This window comes from Hippocampus comes, unplaced genomic scaffold, assembly GCF_001891065.2.
Source record: "Hippocampus comes isolate QL1 unplaced genomic scaffold, H_comes_QL1_v1.1 scaffold38, whole genome shotgun sequence".
Taxonomy (NCBI): domain Eukaryota; kingdom Metazoa; phylum Chordata; class Actinopteri; order Syngnathiformes; family Syngnathidae; genus Hippocampus; species Hippocampus comes.
The window spans coordinates 557377-577438 of NW_017805716.1; the positions used below are offsets into that span (position 1 = coordinate 557377).

Sequence of the window (20062 nt, forward strand, 5' to 3'; positions counted from 1 at the left end):
AACGGTACGCTTAAGCCACTGTCGGAGGCGGGCTGCAGCGCCGCGGACCACAGCTGTTAGCGCGCCAGCGTACAGGCACTTTATCGCCTGCGGGCCCGCTAATTGCCGGTTTCTTTGAATAATTTGGACAAATCTGAGGTTTAGCTTTTACCGCGCGGGCCTGCGGGGCGGCTGCCGCGAATAAAAATGTATTATCTATTAGTGGCCAATTGTGCGTGCGTGAGCTCATGGGCCGCACCGACGTGACGACGCGCGGGCTCAGCGTAGCGAAAAAAAGACTTTGAATGGCATGAGAGCCTGCTCAACCATCGAATGTATCTTGAGTGACATGGGGTATTGTCATGTGTTTCTTGGAGAGAAATACTAACGCACAGAAATGTGTGAAAATCTGAGGTTGAACAAGTGGCTAATAGCTAGGCGCATTAAAAAAAACACACACACACACACACACACACACACACACACACACACACACACACACACACACACACACACACACACACACAGGGAAAGTCAGAAAAAAAATAAAAATGGAAGCATGCATGACACAAACTTATTGCTCTCTTAATGTTTTTTCATTAAATTCCCATTTTTGTTCCCGTGCATTATCAGCACCGGTTGCCAGTTTGAGCGTTGCAAAATGCCCACCAACGCTCCCTCCGCCGCGGCCACCCCACGCTGCGGCGACAGCGGCGGCGGATGACAAACGACGCCGATAAAGGCGGACAAGATGATTATGATGTCGGCGCGGGAAACGCACACGAGGACGGCGGCTGAGGCTGTTGTGACAAACGCGGTGCGCGAAATGAGGCAAACTTGCCGCGCTTTGCACGTTGGCGCCGCAAGCCCATAATGACATGCAAATGCTGATGCTAATGACGCCATTATCATGATTGCAAACGGCACTCAACATATCACACTTTATGTGGTGTGGGTGGTCGCCCCTGAACGATTAAAGGGGAAGTCAAGCCTAAAATCTTATTTTTAAAATTTATTTGTTCATATATATCTATATATATTTAGATATATATAGATATATATTAAAAAAACATTTAAAAATGGTTCTTCCCTCGTGTGTGGTGCATTCGAGTGCATATTCTCTACCGCTGTTTGATCCCGGCGTGCTGAACTGCGACGAATCCAGAATTTTGCGTGGGGTGCAGAGGCCGCTAATGTCCAACGCCGGCATGTTGCACGGGTCTTTTCCCGCAGAGCTGAAGAACACACAAAAACATCAAAGGTCTCAAACAGGAAGTGGCGCATTCAAACCCGCCCGGCCGCCCTCCGTTAACAATATCAATCTACTGTTTAACCCCGACGCCTTGCATGTATGTGCGTGGGCACAGGCGACTGCCTCCCAATGAGCTATTTATCACACCTTAAGCTGGAGGTGGGAGCAATTTAGGCCCTTTCAAGTCCAGGCGGTGTAAACAAAGCGTCGGCTGGCTAAGTGAGCGAGGTTACACGAAGGCTGGCTTGGTTGTTAGGGAGGCCGGCGCCTGTCACCGACTGACCCTCCATAATAAATCACTGTACCTCGCTGACCCACCGCCACCATAATTACGGCACCCACGCACCCCATGCCTGAACACAAAAGCGTAAACAAAACAAAGTCGCTGTGCCGCATTAGCCCTAATATGTTACACCGCCGCGTATGGAATTGTAGCGCTAGTTGGACAAAATGATTGCGCATGTGTGCTGTTGCACGGTGAATATTGAGTCTCTGGAGCTAGAGGGCATTCCCTGAAAAATATAGAGAAAGACTTTTTTTTGTGGGTCCATAATTGGGCTGGTGTCCATTCAGGAAATAATTGGCAACTGGCACTCGTTTGAACTTATAATGAAGGCGCCACTTTGAAGGCTACTTTTTGACACAGTGAGCACAAAGAAAAAAAATGAAAATACAAAAGGGTTTTAACACCAGCCTAAGAAAACGAGATGTGGGAAGGAAGATGTATTTCTCTGTACACACAAGTGCACACACAACAATTGGACAAACACTGTCTGGTCTACTAATGGATCTCTGAAGCATCCAAACAGCACAAAATGAACAGATTAAAGCGGGACGAAACTACTAATGAAGCATTTTCGACTCTTACCCCGGAAGGCGCACCACATTCTTGTCCTTGTTCTTGTGTCCCAGGCGACTGGTGGATTTGATGTAGAGGTGACGGTGGAGCTCGTCGATGAGCACCAGGTGGATGTTGAGCTTCTTGCTGTGGAGCTCCAGGCGCAGGTCACCCAGGCCCTCCACCTGCAGCAGGGGGCCCTCCAGCGACTCCACTGCCGACACCTGAACGAAATGGGGATAGTATCAGTTGGTGGGGGGGGGGGGTGAAATGGACCATTTTTAGACATCAAGAGAAATTCAGGAGGGAGAGGTTTTTCACCAAACACCAGGAGGCTTAGGACTGCCGTTCCGTCGAGGAGAGTGCACAGTCTGAATTCTAATTGTCAACCCTTGGAGATAGATAAGCCTCGCTCAAACATACACGCCATGTTATTTGCAGCTAATCCACCTCTTTCGAGGTAAGACCGAGGAGGGAAATTATATCTGTGACTCATGAATATTTGGAATTAGGAGAAGTCTTCCAAAAAAAAAAAAAAAGGTGCCAACCATTTCTTACAGCCCAGATCAATGAAATCAAAGTCCCGACTGACTTTGAACACTCGACTCCTTTTCGAAAACGCGTCAAAGCGGCCGGGCGAGAGCGGGTTGGAAAGAAGTTCCGCTTCGTTCCGCCCTCGCTGGAGAGGATTTTCATGCTCCTTTTGTGCCCGCCGCCATCCTACTTCTCTTCCCCCCCCCCACCTGCCCCCTTTCCTGCAGATATCGCTATTCGCTAGACTAATTATTTCCAAAGTCGGAGGAGAGGATGTGTGGGAGAGCGACAGAGGGAAAGAGACATCACAATCAAGTGTGTCAAAATGCGCATCGAATGAAGGCGGGCGCACCTGAACAGCACAAACTGAAAGACTGAAAGGCAACAAAATGGTCCTTTGGCATCATGAGAGGATGCAGAGGATAAACTTTTAAGGCATGGGGTGAAAAAAAAACATGTTTACATGCGTACAAATGTCCCTAGAGCTTCCAGTTGGTAAAAAAACAACATCGAAACACCCAACCAAAAAATATTTACAGAAATGCGGCATGCAATAAGGTGCTATTTTTATATTCAAGCAATTTGTGCTTGCGCTCAATAAACCAGATTTTTTTTTTCCAGTGATTCACAGAAGCTTATGATCCACTTGGTGAAATGCTATTGAAAGCCACAAAATTCTCCTCCACTCACCAGCATATCCGTGGCGCGGAGGTAGTGCTTAGTGGCCATGTAAGCCTCGAGGCGTTGAGGCACCTGCTTGATGCTCTCAATCTCATCCAAGAGCTGCAGAACATGCTTGTGCTCGATACCCTCGATCCAAAGCTTCCTCAGCTCGTCCCGCTTACAGTGCAGCAGCATCTTGCAAGACAGGAGGTTCTCCTTCACCTACACATGAGACAGCAATGTCAGGAGCGTAGTGAAAGTCCATATGACATCCTTCGTATTCCCTACCTGCTTGATCTTGTTGCGAGAGGTGGTGATGCGCTCGGTGATGCTCTGGTAGGTCCGGATGGCGGTGGTGAGCTCGGCGTAGTGCTGGACGATGAGCTGGTCCAGTTCGCGGTCGCACGTCTCAAATGCCTCCTCGAGACGACCCTTCTCTGTCTCCCTGTCCTGGACGTCATCGCTGCTGGACAAAGTCCTAGATGGAGAGACGGATTTAATGTGATATTCCACACATTCAAATATGATGATAACACTTTGTTACTTCATGTCTCAAACACAATCTGACCCCAAACAAACCTTGCATATAGATAGATCGATAGTAACGGGATTTAACAGATGTCAAAGACGAAAAAAATGGGTCAAATGTGTATATTGACGGAGAAGGGACCCGACGTAAGACAAACTTTATTCCTCCGAAAAGAAATATTGCCAATGGAACAGCTTTGACATGAAGTAGAACTCTATCTGAGCCAAACAGGAAGACAATGCTAACTAAGAGAGCCTCAGCAGAAGATAGCGGCTCTTCCGTTAGCGTGAGTAGACTCCGAGTGCGTTCTCTCAACTTTTCACAAAATAAACATATGTGACAAACAATACCTTATGACGGAGATTAGAAGACCGGAGGGGTCTTTGTTTTTGTTGACAGCTCCCCTGTATCGTCCTGTGTCCGCAGACATCTTTTCCAGCTGCAATGGCAACCAAGTCGGAAACCGGAAGCGCATCAACACTGAGGGATTGTGGGAGTTGAAGTTCAAATGCACACTGTAGTTTTGTCGCTGCGCGGTTTGAAAAAGTACAGTGTATAACATGTGAAACGCAAGAAAAAAAAATAGTTTTACTTGAAATAAATACAAAAATAATAACAATAAGTAATAAATAAATGTAAAAAATATTTCAAATTTTCAGTTCACGTTTTAAAGGATGAGATTTGTTGTGCCTCATGTTAAATCCTGTATCCAGAGATGTATTTTAATGCAATATTGATTTTCGCAGGAATCTACAGATCACAGCAAAGAACCTCCTTTATTGGAAAGTTAGATCCATATCTCCCTCACGAGAAAAAAAAAAGAAAAAAAGGGGGAGGGCAGCAGAAAAGCAAGTGTTTGTCAGTTCGTTAATAGCCTCTTTCATTTAGAGCATCCACAGTGTTAGATTTGGCAGGGCTTTGCTTGGTTTTATCTCTGACAATCTTTGCTGTACCGGTGGCAATGGTAGAGGACATTGATTATGGGGGTGGAGGTGGTCGATTCTTACTAGTCTAGACTGTGATTGATGTGCCGGTGGAATGACGAGATAACATTGTCGCCCATCTTTATGTCTCTTCTCACCGAGCCAGGAAAAAAAAAAAGGGAGAAGACGGTCACGCTTTTCTTTTGAAAAAGAAGGGAGTCTAGTTCTTCTGGTCCAGGTTTAATTTTGAAGTTGTTATCGCCAAAGCCGTCTGTCTATCAGTCCGCCTAATCTTCTGGCCTTCTCGTCCCCAATCACAGCGGGCCAAGGTCATGCTGTTCAGGTTGATGTGTGTTGGGACACAAATAATGTGCTTTTTTTGCCTGGAAAAATGTCTGCTTCAACATAAATATTGAATAAGAGATGACCAAAAAAACCTTTGTTCGACATACACAACATTTATTAGGCTATAATTCAGTCATGTATCTATTATATAAGCTTTTCATTCAGAACAGCCTCAGGCTTTTCGAGGAGTGCCTTGGGGCATCGATGCATATTCCAGTTACTCATTATGTAATCTGTGATCATAATAGATTCAGAGACGAGTGTTTCTCCCTGGGGAATGCGCTTTGACTGCCATGCACAAGAAACCAATTTTTCATTAATAAAAGACAAACAGAAAAATGGCAAGCACAATTAAGGTGAGCCTGTTTGTACAACAAAGACAAATGACACATGGGGAAATAATACAGAGGGAAAATTTGCTTTTCAAATGTAATGTCAAAATCTTATGACAAAAAGTATGACATATGGAGCTCAATGTGTTCCTGCCTTTTACTGATTTAATCATGCAAATATGAAGCGAGAGACAAAAAAAAAAAAATTAATAATCTAAAAGTGAAAATTGCTGCAAAGGAGCAGTACAAACACAATATAAAGCAAATTACATACAGTACATGGTGGGAAAACAATCACAAATACTTGGAAATGTATTTTTGATCCACGTTATGTATGTGTAGCATCAAAACTTCAAGAAACAATTCTTTGTTCATAATGTATTGAGTTTAGACAGCAAGAGTTATGAGCTGTCATCCATAATGATAGCCTTTGTGCTCAAGTAAAATCAAATTTTGTGCTATACTTTGAGATCTTGCAAGGCAGCCTGACTTTCTGGAACAAACAAAAGCTGTAATTTTTCATTTTGGAACTGGAATTATTGTACCTAACACAATCAAATTGTAAAAATGCCACCGATGATTATACTCAAGATATATTTTTAAATGATTTTAGAAGGAGGAGTGTACGTTTTTATATATTTTCTCAGCATTATTTTTTGGGGGGTGTTGCTGGTAGACAAAGAAAAAGAAATAAACCACCGAAATGAGTCATAATACAATGTAAACAACAGATGTGCCTGTGCGCTGACTGGACAAAGATATGCTCCTTGGTGGAAAGTGAAGCTGACAGCAGTCTGGGCATTTTTCCCAAGCCACAAGCAATATGTTGTGTTGGGTATGAATTACAATAGGTCATCTGTGGCAATACTACGCCCGCTTCTTCCTCCTCCTCACCTTCTGTCTACCCTGTTCCATAATTACCTCACACTTGCCTGCAATATGTATTTTTTGAATTGATTTTATCACGTTGTCAGCTCGTAAAACTCTCGTTATTCACCATATGTGTTCAGTTTATCCGATATAATAAAACTAATGGGCAATGTACTTCATCTTGAGTAAATGCATTGTAAAGTTATTTGTTTTATTGCATAATTCCTCGCAATTGACTGTATATGGGGCAAAATAACTAAATACAACAATTTTAACATATAAATATGTGATGATTAAAAATATGGATTTTAAAAATCAAAACCAATTGAAAAAAAATGCAAGACAGTACAGTATCATCTCTTCCAATGAGGTCCTGTTTTTTTTAAGACTTCCGCCAATTCCTGACAAAAACAACCAATAGAAATTCTCAATGCTGCGAGCTGAACGAATCACATCTTATTTTCTTTTCTACGTCGACCCGGAGAAGCCGGAACAACAGCGTGTGGGCCTCGGGTAACTCTGAACGCTCCTAAACTCTGCTAAAGCTCTACTCGACATTAGTGTTTATTAATACATGTAGATATTTAATCGATTTTTAGGCCTGCGGTGTGACAATGGGAGCCAACAACAGTACCCGCCGCGTGTCATTTGAGTCGGACGAGAACGAGAATGTGACAGTTGTGAAGGGCATCAGGGTGAGTTGACAACACACTTACATGTTGCACTGCGACACAAAATGTCAATAAAATATTGCATTAGTGTTAGTTTAATGTTATTGCAATCCTATGCTGTATTCTCTATCTTTTTTCTGTTCTTGCTTGAGGTCACTATTTTTTTAAACAAGCATATCCTTAAATGCAATCAACTGCATTATGTTTCTTAAAACAAGCGTGTAAACATTAAGTTTCGTCTTTTCATTCGTGAATATTTGTTAAAGTAAGTTGCAGGGCAAGTTTTTTTTTTTTTGCGTAGCAATGTAGAAATGTCATTGCAACGTTGACGTCAGAGGCCACGTGCACGTAACCACTGCTTGAATGAATGAATGAATGAATGACGCAAAGCATCGTGAAGTCAAGTATAGTGTTCCAAAATTGTTATAGAAAAGAGAGGTATCTGTAATTTTGTAGTGTACTTTTGCACTAACCATGCAAACACGAATTTTGCCAAACAAGTTGCTCAATTAAAACAGAGGCTTCAAAAGTGAGCGTGTGTGCGGTTAGATTTAGACGGAGCCGCTTTAAGTCAATTAGGTAAGCTTTGAGGAGTTGGCAGGAGTCACTTATTAAGTCGTAATCCCATTCATGTCATTGGTGTGCTTCCTGAAATAAGACGATTGAGTCTGTTTCCTTGATTAAAAAAAAAAGGTTTGATCATTGTTTTGAATGTTTCTTTGCAGCTCTCGGAGAACGTCATCAATCGAATGCGGGGACCTTCTATGGCCCCTCATCCACAACCTGTTACTCCTCCACCATTTGATCCCATTCCCTCCTTTCCTCCTCCACCAGTTCCACCTCCCAAGGACAACATAGCACCTCCTGCTCCACCTCCTCCTCCTCAACCCGAGCAGGTAGAAGCACCCACCGTCATTGACGTGGTGCTGCCTTCCTCCTCCTTACCCGCAATTGTGCCTCCTGCTTTTGAGCCAACCTCTGCTCCTGCTCCTCCTCCCGCTGTTGAGCCGGTAACTACACCCTTCCCTTCTCCTTCCGATCCCCCCGTTCCCGCTCCTTTCCCTGCCGCAGTGGATGCTCTAACTCCGCTAAGCGAATCCCTCGCCTCTCCCGCCTTCCTGCCGCCTGATTCGTACCTCCTCTCCTCCCTTCCTGCATCTGAGCCTGCCCTGCCAACACCTTCTGCACAGTCTCAAGTGACCACTCCTCCTCCCCCTCCTCCTCCTCCTCCTCCTCAACAGGTGGTGCAGTCAGAATCTTCTCCTCCTATCAATCCAGTACCCCCATCACCACCTCCTCCTGTTGCACCAGCAAGTAAGTGTCAAAAGAGTGCATGTAACACAATGTCAATTAAAACAAAACAAACAAAAAAAAATTGATGTCACTTTTTAAGTGACTGTACACGGATAAAGCCTTGTTGTATTTTCCCTCGACGGTGGGCAGACAAACTGGAAAAGTTAATACACGCATTATAAAAGTAGAATCATTCTCGCTAATGACTCATTTCATTATGAGTTATACGGGGGACGGCGTGCCTCCTCGTCAAAGTTAATTAGAGGTTCTACGAGGATGAAGTGTCCGGGGATTAATTTTATGTGCGGCCACATTTTGAATTTTAATCATGTTTATTGTGTGGGTGTTTACTTTAAGCCACCTCACGCTTTTTGTCTTCAACTTGGTAATTAGTCTTCATTCGTGTGATTCATTGTCCGCCTCTGATTGCTAATAAAATGATAAATTCCGTTGCCCTCGCCATGCTAATAAATTAGTCGCTCATTACCGCTGATGGCGGCGTCCGTTTTTTGCTGTCGTTACCTGCACGCGTTGACAGAACATGTCAAATAATGAGCCTAACAAGGTGTCATCGGACTGCTGTAGTAACATCTCCCCCAAAAAGTAAAACCGGGTGCTCATTTTCCTTTCTTGACCGGTTAGGCCGAGGACATTTGAACGTTGCTCATTACGCACGCACAGACAGGCGTGTGGGTGCGGTGTGGGCAAAGAGAGAGAAGGACGGGCGTCCGGGCCGTGGGCAGGCAGGCATCCCCCGTCCTTTCCGGCGCTCAATCAGCGGGCTAATTAAAAAAAAGGCCAACTCGTGCCACGCCACAGTGACTCCGGTGATTAAAACGACACCTCTGCAGTTTGGCACAATAAGCCAAGCACGCTGCGGTGAAGGTAAATGTGCCCGCGCAGTACATTAGAGTTTTGCCCTTCTTTGACACCAAATTTCATCCGCGCCACTCGGCCGTTTGTCGAGCGCGTCATCGTGAAAATTTGTTTGACAATTGACAATTGAATTCACTCGCTTGCGTCCCACAAAAGCTTCTTTCGACGCTTTTCCCGGCGGCGATCCGGTTAAAGCATCCCACCATTGTTTGCGCTAATTGCTTTTCAGATTTAACGCCGAATGCAACAATAGCGGGCTTGTGTTTTTGAAACGCGTCGAGTGCGTTTATGGCGACGGAAGGGGTGGGGGGTGTGAGGAGGCCATGTTCATTTCACAGCGCAACAATTTTCATAAAAGGTGGACACTTTGTGGGATGGAGTTAAAAAAAAAATGCAGTGAGGTGCCGCCCATCGAGAATAAAAATTGAGAGCCAGACCCCCAATAACAATAGATTTAAGAGGTAAAAATAGATAAATGGAGCTTGACCTTAAATGGTACCTGGATGCTCCAGGCTGCAGATTTAAAACAATTCTTTCTCTGATTCGAGCGTGGAGAAAAGCGCGCGGCGACTCCACCGAGAAATCGTGACAAAGTGTTAATGTTACAGATTAGGCCTTCCACGCGGGTCCCGGGGTTAATCAAAGCCCTGATGAGAAACGCAATTTGCCACCGTCTATTATCTCCACCCGCAATAGTCGGCCAACTTTTTTTTTTTTTTTTCCCTTTCCTCCTTCTCACGGCAACTTTTCCACGGGGCTCTGTGATTGGCGGTGAGCGATGATGATGAATTTTTCATTTACATGCGTTATTCCGGGATTGACATGGGGTTCCGCGGAAGCCGGGTGGCGTCTCGCCCAAAGCGGCGACCCCCTTCCAAGAGTGTTTATCATATCAGGAGCTTACTGACTCCCCCCGTGGGAGCCCGCCAGCTATTGGGAGGAAAGGATACGGCGATAAGTGGGCGACTTTTTCCCGTTCACCTGAACTCCAAGGACTTTTCAAATGTTACTTTTCTCTTTAGGTTGCACAGCCAAATCGCCACGTTTCCAGAAAGTAGTAGTGCGAGCCTCACAAATATACTGTGCGAAAAAAATAGAGATAGGACATTGTGATTATTTATTTAGCTAGTTATTTATTTTGCATTTTTGCTTCTGGACCCCACGTCGCCGGGAGAGTCCCACTTCTAACATTTACCCTGTAAATGGTGCGTGGCTGATCCTGATAGAGTTGTAATGTTGTTGATCAATGATGCTTCCCGCTGCTGTCAAACGCAACGGCTGAGGCACGATCGTAGCGAGCGGATCATATTTTCTGCTCCCGTTAGCGGCGCCGGAGAAAGTTTAGCGCAGACGCTTTGTCGCGCCTGAGCCGGTAAGTTGAATGATGAAGCTCGGTGAAGGGGTTGCGGCGGGTGTTAAAATCGCTGGCGAAGGTGCGCGGGGCTTTTTATATGAAGGTGGTGCAAAGTTGGGGATGGGATCGACCGGGTTGTTAATCTATTCCACGTGACCAAAAGTCACAGTTTGTCACCCCGCACCCCCAAAAAAAAAAAAAAAAAATCCATATCAGACCCCGAATTGTCCATGGATTTCTGCCACGTTTCTATTGTGATCTAATTTACTTCTAACTGTCATTTTTTTTTTTAAATCCCATATTAACGTTTTCCATCAAGAAGGAAATTGCCTTTATGCAAGTGTGCCAGTGTGTGTCTCGTGACTGTCCCACTGTTATTACATTTTACCAGGTAATAATAGCCTCTGACAATAGGGATTATCCCATTTAACTAATGCAGTGTGAGTGTAATCTCCACTCACACACACACAGGGCACCATGTGGCACTTGTGTGTTCCGAGCACGTTTTGGCCTGGTCGCTGGCTGCCATCTTTACTTTCACGCTTAATTACCTGCCAAGATAGAGCGGCGAGGACACCAGAGGCGTCCACGTGTGATGTCCCTGACACAAATATAGCCAGATAAGGTTGCAAAGGATGTGGACGCAGAATCTGCCCGTTCCTGCATCGAGGCGCTCATTTCATTTGTGAAGTCTTTGCGCCGTGTCCTTTAACACATGAGTGTTATCGCTCATGCTCCAAACTTTTTTTTTTTTTTTTTTTTTTTTTTGTCTCTCTCTGCTGCTCAGTTGATGAAGAAGCCCTGAGGAAAAGGATCAGTGCTGAGCTCTACGAAGGCTTGGAGAAGCAGAGGGTCAAGACAAAGCAAGACCTGCAGGCTTGGTGAGAAGCAAAAAGTATACACAGCATTCGGCGCACTTAAATTGAGTGGATCCGATACTCTGGGGGGGGGGGGGATGCGATGTGTTGACTTTATTCCATTTTATATCGTGAGGGGGTTGCACAAAATAAAAGCTAAAATAAAATAAAATAAATCGTGCCGGTGTGGCGCTGTGGTTGTTCACCCAAAAATTAAGAACACCTTCTGTGCGACTGGATCGTGACACCGTTCTGCACTTGTGTCAATCCGCACCTGTTGGACGTTTTCATTGGGACATTTTCCACAATTTAGCCACTTTGATTCATAGTTGTAGCGATCGGCGTCCCGTCTCTTTCCCCCATCCCCGCCGTGTTTCCAATCTGCTCCCCCATTTCTGAAGCGCATCAGCACTTTTCTTCTCGTCGTCTTCTCCGGATCAATTAATCACGCCTGCGAAAGGAGGGGGCTAAACCTGAGGTAATTTCCTGGACGCAGAGTCGGGCGATCCATTAGCCCTGCTAAAGACGGAGAGGCGCAGAACGTATTCAGCACGAGGTAAAAGAACAAGCAGTTGCTCTGCGGTGTGGCCATGGTGCTCGATAATGGCAGCCCCCCCATCTCCCCACCCGCATCCTCGCTAGAGCCCCCCACTTTAATAGACCTGGACACCGTCCAGTGGACCCTGGTGAATGGACTCCTGTGATTAGTGGCTAAACACACAAAAACACAAGCTCTCTTGATTCAGGAGGCAGTGCTGGATTATTGATTAAAAGTCCATCTTATAGACTCCTTCAAGAGGAAAATGACTCGGGCAAATGGATGTATTTTTTTTTGGGGGGGTGGGGGGTTTGGTTTGCAGTTTTTTTTTTAATTTTTTTTATTTTTTTTTATTTTACCCGTAACTGCTTCCTGCAGCTCATTTATTGACATCCGTTCAAAGGAGTAAGTGGCTCACAATTGCTCCCTCCTTGCAATTAATGGACATCATGGCGGCTTTCAGACCCTCATTTCTCGGGTGAGGGAAGTGGAAAATGCAGCCATAAACAAGCAATCATCAGCTGCACTTGTGTGTGTGTGTGTGTGTGTGTGTGTGTTTTTGTGTGTGTGTTTTTGTGTGTGTGTTTTTGTGTGTGTGTTTTTTTAGTCTGTCAGTTGACTTTAAGCCAGTAAGGCTGCAAACTGTTTTCAGCACTCTAGCATTGGGGATGTAAGCGAATGCCAAAAACCATGGCTCAGGATGGATTTTGGTTTGAAGGACATGGTTCAGTTGAGGGATGAACATTTTGGGTGATGCCGGTTCAAATGAAGGAACCAATTTGACATCAGACTAAAAGTTGAGAGGCTGAGCTAAAAGGTTTTTCAATGGCTCGCAGTTGACAAAAATTAACATCTACTTGAGTCAGGGGAAGCGGAAGTTAAACAGGCCAAAATCCTTAGTCTTAATTTTTTTCTGTGCAGCTTTGCCTGCGACGCATCGCAGCAGAACGCCTGCAAAGAAATAGGTTGAGACGGACAGAACCGCTATCGCTGAGCATAAGGCGCACCGTCAATGAATTGCCTATTTTAAAACTGTTTTTATCTGTAGGGTGCGCCACATTATAAGGCGAATACAATTGCGGCTGCGGTTGCATTATGCATCCACTAGATAGAGCTCCACTAAAGAGACTACAACACAATGCAGCTTTATTTATATCGCGCTTTCACAACCGCTGCGGCTGTAACAAAGCGCGTTACAGATCATTTAAAATACTACATCCAAGAAATCAGAATATTGATCCATACATAAGGCGTATCAAACGATAAGGCACACTGTCGGCTTTTGAGAAAATTCGATGCTTTTAGGCACGCCTTATAGTGCGGAAAATACGGTAAATGAGTTTTCAAACGAAGCAACCAGACCCACTCGCTTGATTACATTTTTTGCCGTGATACTTTTTGCCTCTTGTGAGGTTTACACACCACTTTGCATATTCAAGCAGGCCAGATAAGCTGACCGTATGCTTCTGATTAGCCACAGTCGTACTTTGTAAGACCATTGCGGTTTGCGTTTTACAGATGCGGGGAGAATGCAAAACAGCTTGGACGTTGCAACGTTTCAAAATCAATCTGCTCAGTTCATTCATTTTCCACGCTTAATTTTTAACTCCCTCTCAGAGTCAGGTGTGCCATGTTTATGTGCCAGCGTGTTGGAGAGAGCGCGTCGGGGCTATCAAATATTCATGGCCAGCATTCAGCGACATTATTCTCAGCATCAATATTGCATAGAGCCCCGGAATGCCTTTGTTTCAGGGTGCTTACGCCGGACTCCATCCTCCCTGGTGCACTGTGTCGAGATAAGTCTAATGTGCAATACCGGTAGATGACTGGAAGCATCCATGTTTGGGAGGACAGGAGGCCTACGTTGAAAAGTAGAGAGTGACAATTCAAAGGCAAGAAGTGTGGTTTGTTGTTTAGCAGGATGACATGAAGTAGTTTGTAGGGAATTGAGAAGAGGAGCCAATTCAATTTGGGTGAGGGTAAATATGATTTGAGGCACGATTGCGTTTCATCCCGTCTCATTTTTGAATGGTAGAGACTGAAAAGCTTTCCATTCCCTTTCCACTTCCAAGCGCCGAACCAGGAAGTCAAGTCAGGCAGAGCCTTTCATCACAAAAGAGTCTCAAAATGTTTTAACGGGCTCACAGTCGACCAAAATCAACATCTACTTGACTGAGGGGAAGCGGCAGTTAAACAGGCCAAAATCCAGTGAGAGTGATTGAGGGTTCGAGAGTTGTAGCTTACTTGAAAGTGAAAAAACTGTCAGTTGGATGGCCCGCTCCTCTAAACAGTCCTTGGCCTCCTTGTTTTCTATCCAACTCCCTTGGAGACAATTCCAAAACACAACACCTGTACTTTAACCCTTGGACATTGTTCCTTTGTCTGTGACAACAATGAGCGTTGAAGTATTCCATCATCGGCGCTTGACAACCGGAGCTTGGATGCCAAACTAGAAATCTAATTCGGTGCCAACTGTCTTACCAACCACAGTTCCCTGAGCACCGGCGCCATGGAAGCGTCACCATACTGCATGACTTCCTGTTAGGTGGTGCCCCCTCTTGAGTGCTTACATCCATAACTCAGCATGCATTCGGCCCGTCAGAACGCACCGCGCCAACCAAGCTGTTCACTTGGAACACGCGTTCCCGATTGACTTCCTGGATAGCCGTGGAAAATAAAGTGTCACCACTTCATTTTGCACACTTCCAGTCCAAGGGCAAACATCATCCATGTCCTCCAAAATCATTCCATTACGCAGAGGATGTTTAGTTTTTTTTTTTCCGCCCCCCTTTTTTTTCTTTTTTGGAATGAAGCATCGTCTTTCTCAGCACTCTCTTCCCCGCCTGGTGTCAATCCTTTACAGCCAAATGAAAAATGTGTCCAATATCCCCGGGAGAGTGCAATAATGGCTGGAAAGCAATAGAGGCGAGGCAGACAGATAGCATCCAGCTCGTGATAGCGGTCTTTGCTTGCCTTTGCACTTGTGAGCAAGTCTGAGGAAATACACTTTTCTTTTGCCGAGCTTTCTTTATCCCACAGTATTTATTCCTTTGGTCTATTTAGACTGAACATTTATCAATGGGTGCAGGGGGCGCATGACACTTTGACTCCATTTGCCTCCAATTTTTTTGTTACACATCAACTTTTCCGAGTATGTCCAACTTTGAGGTGCGGGTTGTGGGGAAATGGTGAATGTAAAAGGCTATTAGCAACTGTCCCGTGTGTTTGTGCGTGCGCGCGAGTGTGTGTGCGTGTTGGTGTTTACCAGTGAGTGGGAGTCCGTATGATGGATGGAGTGTGCTGACGTGCACGGCCCAGTGGACTGTAGGAGTGGACATGGCTGGCCTCCCTCCATCCTTCCCTCTCCAACTCCTCACTCCGTCTTTGCCCGGCTTCCTCCAGGGCCAAACGTGCCAAGTCACCACTATTCACTGCTTTCGCTTTCAAGGTGGAGGCATCGCGAGCTAGCTAACTGCAAACTGTCGAGGTAGAAATGGGCCAAGTCATAAGAACTCAGGAAAAAAAATGTCCTCCCGAGAATGGAAATTGTGAGCTGTGGCGTGGAAATTGTCACTGAGCTATTTTTCAAGCAGTCAATATTCACCTGCCTCTAACGTTTCTGTCTGCAGTCTCTCAGGATTTGACTTGAGGTTTTATTGGGATCCTCGCCGAGTTTTCTTTTCAGTCTGTCATAATTCGCCCCGGCGCTTGCTTTTGTTTGTTCTGTGTTTATTTTACCTCGCCGCTTGATTCTGAGCAGCGGAGGCTGCTCGGGGTTTTCAGGGACGTTCCTCCTGTTTTCTAATCAAGCGCACTGTCACTGCACAGGGAGCGCGTTGCTAGGTAACTAAGAGAGCTCAGTAACGGGGGGGTTCAAATGGTGGTCTCGCGTCTGCACGGAGTTTATCGCCGCTTTGGAAGTAGCCGCGCTTTCCCTGTCGTTCAATATTGACAATTGCCCGCGAGTGCAAATGATTCGGAAACCCTCTAATGTGTCGTCAATCGTCCACAGGCTCGAGGCCGAGAAGTCCCGCGCCTCGGCCCAAGCTCGGGCCGAGGCCAAGCGTCACGCGGAGGACGAGGTGTCCCGCATTCTTTCCGCCGAACGCGCCGCGGCCGAAGACGGCATCCAGCAGGCCGCCATCCGGGAACGCATCGCCGCCGAGGAAGAGAAGCGCCGCGCCCAGCTCTATGTGAGTCCGCGCATCGCACAGACTTTTGTGAACTTTTTGGCGAGGCGAGGTCCTCCACACGCCGTTCCCGGCCCACCGAGGTGAATCTGGCGTGCGGAAATCGACGGGTTATGGCTCGCTGGCAAATGTCAGGTCCGTTGGCGTGTGAGCATCACTCCGAGCGAGAGTTCATTGATCCTCAGCTCTCTCTCTCACGCGCTAGCTTGCATTAGCTGGAGGGGCAGAACACGAACTGGAGACTGTAGCTCACAGTAAGTAAATATCTCGACGGTGTAACCTAACATTCCCTATCTGCGCCTCTTCATCTTTCCGCCGAATCGTGTTACACGTTCATTTTTGGGTGGCCTGTTTTTGATTCCTTGTCATTTGTCAGATGCGCATTCGGCCTTTTGCTTTCCCAGGCTCTCGATGGGGGTCACCCGTAGAGGACGTGTAAATCTCGTTTCTTTTTAAGGTGGTTCAATATTTAATCAGGTGTTTTTATCGCCCGCGCGACTGTATTTTTCGTGTTTTTTTTTTTTTTTTTTTTAATTGAATGCGAATTGACCTGAAGCCTGTTCTCCAGAAACATTTGTCATCGGCGGTAGTTGCTGTTGACTGTGCTATTGATTACCCTCCCTCAGCACCAAACTCATTAAGATACAGGTCACGGCGCGCCCTGCAGTCACGTGCATTCTCTCCTCGACTTCACACACAATCAGAGCCATGATGTGAACAGTTATATGCCTCCCCACGCTCACCTTATCATCGCCGTAACCTCCGCAGGCCCGGCCCGAGCCAATTACACTTGTTGGGCATGCTGCAGCGTCGCCGTGCAGGCGAGGGTTCAAATGGCGCCTTGGATTTAAATTCAGTCCGTTGAGTCACGACCCCGTTGCGCCTGATTTGTACCATGCGTGTTAGACAACTAAAAAAAAAAATGGAGGAACTGGAAAGGGAAAACAATCTTGCTTGATCGTCACGCACGTCCTCCAGGCCTTTCTGTCACTCCCTCCCCGACGAGCCGACTCCTTTCATCCCAGCGAGTCCCGCTCCTCCCCGTCATTGAAACGTCACAGGCGCGCACGCGGTGCCTGCGGCTTGTCACTTTCGGCAGGTTCGGCATCAGGGTTCGCACGTGTTATGCCGCTCGAGCGCAGACATTAATTGGCAGGCACGCAAATCAACCTCAAGGCTGAGGAGGTCAATACTAGCGGGCGCTGCTTCAAAATCCTGGCTCATGCTATACCTGTACGTTAGCACGGGCCGTAAACGTATTCTGTTCTTTACGGTCCGGTGTTGATGAAGTCACGGACCCTCCATCATGGACTGCCGTTTTGATTTGGAACGAATCGGGCCCTTGCGGAGCCAAACCGGTCCAGTGACCAATCCATCAGCGGTCACACGCAGGGTCAAACCTTAAGGCGGGATTTTCAATCAAACCCAAAGTCATCAATCATTCCGTGCTCCAAACATGGCTTTAGTGCCCCCGAAATGTCGACTCGTCACGCTTGCCATCGTCAAAAAAAACCGTCGCGTGCTACGTTTGAGATGAGCTTGAACAACAGAATCCTGTTAAATAGACAAATGCTTTCACATCGGAGAGAGAGAATTGACTGAGGAGGAATAATTGACGGGGCTGATAAATCTCTATTCTGTCGGCAATCAAACCGCTTAAAATTTGTTTCCCCAAATCAAGTGTTCCATTTTACCCTTGGTCAAAAAATGGTCGTGTTTCTGGCTGTCGCATTTCAGACACAGACGACTGGACCGGGCTGATAACATGCTGACAATTTAATTTCCTCGGTATTAAAGGAGACTTGCTGGGTTTTGAATTGGTGTCCCTTGGTGGTATTAAAAAAAAAAAAATCCTGAAGAATCTTTTTTTTTTCCCCCTCTCCATATAACAGATGATGGGAACATTAAGGATGGGGGGGGGGGGGGGGGGGCCTTTTGTGTTTTCTTTTGTACGTCCATTTTTTTTTTTTCTCTCCCACGCTCTGTCTTGGAGGGAGTCCACACAAGCGTTCCTTACATGTCAGCGGGGCCAGCCTTCACCCCTGCCCGGGGTATGGTGCCCACACGCCGTGCCTGTATTGGAGGTAAAGCCCTAATTGGCGAGCTGTTTACCGGCACTCCTCCGGCAACAGGCCCTCACCCTGTCCGCTAATTGGCACGGCAAGTGGGCACTGCCGATGCTGTGAATTGGTCGCGATTGATTGATTGGCGGATGGATGAATGGGCGGATGGGGCGGAGCGTCAGGACAACTGTTAGAGCTCAACAGCCGATGACACGAGCGGTCAAGTTGTTTGACGCGATCAACAAGTTTGTCTGACGCAAAAGCCGCAAATGGGAGCGAGCTCACCTCGTGACGTCCTGCGTCGTGAGCACCTGAGAAAAAAAAAAAATGAACGGTTGAACTTTTCTAGGCACCACCCGGCTCTTTCATTTATGAGCAGCTCACTGCCTAACAATCGGAGAGCTGTATCAGTCTGAAGTGAATGCTTGGCGCCGCTAATGGCGCTTGCGGCGCGGATTTTGATTGAACGGTCGTGGGGGGGGACTTTGAGGCGGTGAGAACAAAGATGGAGGAGCCCGCAAGGCGCTGAAAATTCTGGGTGATCTATGCGCGGGAGGCGGCAAAAAGAAGACGGGGAATAAATAGAAGCGCCTGGAAAGAGCGGGAAAATAAAAGGTATTGATTTAAGGAGCCATTTTGAAAACAGACTTTAATTAGGAAACAAAAACCAATCGAAAAACCGTGAAGAGGCGGCAAAGGGGAATACATAAAGTACAGCAATGACTCGACAAGCAGTTAGTCCGGGGGAAGTAACGGGGTGAATTGAAACGGCAGACAGGTTAGAGGTGACCCCGAATCTGTTGACTCGGACTTGATAGACAGATGCTGGGGTGGATTGGGGAGCCCCGCCTGGCCCGGCTCCATCAAACCTCAAGGACCACCTGCTGCTCCATGCGATGAATATTCATGAAAAGACTGCAAAAAAAAAAAAAAAATGCCCACTGCATCCTGATCGCGCCAGGCTCCGAACATATGGAGCCGGTTTCGGATTCACATGCTGCAGGGGTTCATGAACAAGACAGGCAAGGCACCTACGTCCCACCTGACACTGTCTGTCGCCCCGCATTCATGTCCCCGCCCCCGCTGTCCCCCCACTCGTCGACATTCTCCTCGCCTCCTACCTGACAGAGGTTGTCCTCTCCTCTCCGGCGTTCACTCTGCTCCCCGTGGGGGGTCGGCTTTGTTGTCCAAAGCCAGGTAGACGTCCCTCCACTTTCAGGTCCTTCACTGCGTCCTCTGCCGAAGCTCTGTGGAGGAATTTTCCCTCCGACTCAACGCAAACACACTTTCTGGATGGTTCTGCGCATTTTGTTCTATCCGTGTCCCGTTGCTCCGTAGTTTTGACTTTCACGTTTTTTATCCCGGGAGCAAGAAGTACCCAATTAAAATCTGGTGTGGCTCGATTTTGGTAGCGATCCAAATTGGGATTCTTTGACCTTGGTGAACCTTGGTACATTTCCGCTGAACTGCTCTGCTGTGTTATCTCTTCTCCCCACATCTATCTGTTCCCGCTTTTCCACCTCATTCCCGTTGTACTCTTGATTTGCTATCGTACTCTCGGGCCGAGACCTCCTTCCACATGCCCCGCCATGTCTCTGTAATGACGCTTCAGCCTTTCGTATCTCATTCCCCGCGTGTCGGACATGACAGATGAGCAGCGGACCTCCAGAGGTTGCGCTCCCCTGGGCTTGCCACAAAGGCAAAGGCTCCAACCTCCGGACCGATCAATCCATCAGTTTTCACTGCGGGCATCCGATCGGCCAATTCATCAATCCGTGGCTCCGGCAGATGTTGTCGGCGTTCCCCCAGCGAAACGGCGGCACAGTCGGCACCCTTCAACAAAAGGCCGGGAGGAGGTTGCGGGGTGTTGAAGTGTCGGGGAGGAGAAAGGAAATTGATTTTTCATGTTTCGACCAGGATTTGAAGCTTTGTGGTCTCACAGCCCATTTATTTGC

The 20062-nt window shown here is 46.8% G+C and overlaps 2 protein-coding genes across 4 annotated transcripts in view; one reads left to right on the forward strand and one right to left on the reverse strand.

The window, feature by feature from the left end:
* exoc4 (exocyst complex component 4) overlaps positions 1-4263 on the reverse strand; it is a 51646-nt gene extending 47383 nt beyond the window's left edge. The window contains exons 1-5 of one of the 2 annotated variants that reach the window (XM_019883163.1): positions 4146-4263; positions 3555-3744; positions 3294-3488; positions 2100-2293; positions 1105-1214 (exon numbers count right to left, since the gene is read on the reverse strand). In XM_019883163.1, coding sequence (XP_019738722.1) covers positions 1105-1214; positions 2100-2293; positions 3294-3488; positions 3555-3744; positions 4146-4225 — 769 coding nt within the window. In that variant the 5' untranslated portion in view covers positions 4226-4263. The remainder of the gene's footprint in view (positions 1-1104; positions 1215-2099; positions 2294-3293; positions 3489-3554; positions 3745-4145) is intronic. The other variant, XM_019883162.1, reaches the window with a different exon arrangement.
* Positions 4264-6714: 2451 nt separating this feature from the next.
* Positions 6715-20062, forward strand: part of chchd3a (coiled-coil-helix-coiled-coil-helix domain containing 3a) — a 50134-nt gene continuing 36786 nt past the window's right edge. Inside the window, exons 1-6 of one of the 2 annotated variants that reach the window (XM_019883207.1) lie at positions 6715-6778; positions 6865-6960; positions 7662-7832; positions 8178-8250; positions 11247-11340; positions 15867-16047. In XM_019883207.1, coding sequence (XP_019738766.1) covers positions 6880-6960; positions 7662-7832; positions 8178-8250; positions 11247-11340; positions 15867-16047 — 600 coding nt within the window. In that variant the 5' untranslated portion in view covers positions 6715-6778; positions 6865-6879. Of the gene's footprint in view, positions 6961-7661; positions 7833-8177; positions 8251-11246; positions 11341-15866; positions 16048-20062 lie in introns of both variants that reach the window. The other variant, XM_019883208.1, reaches the window with a different exon arrangement.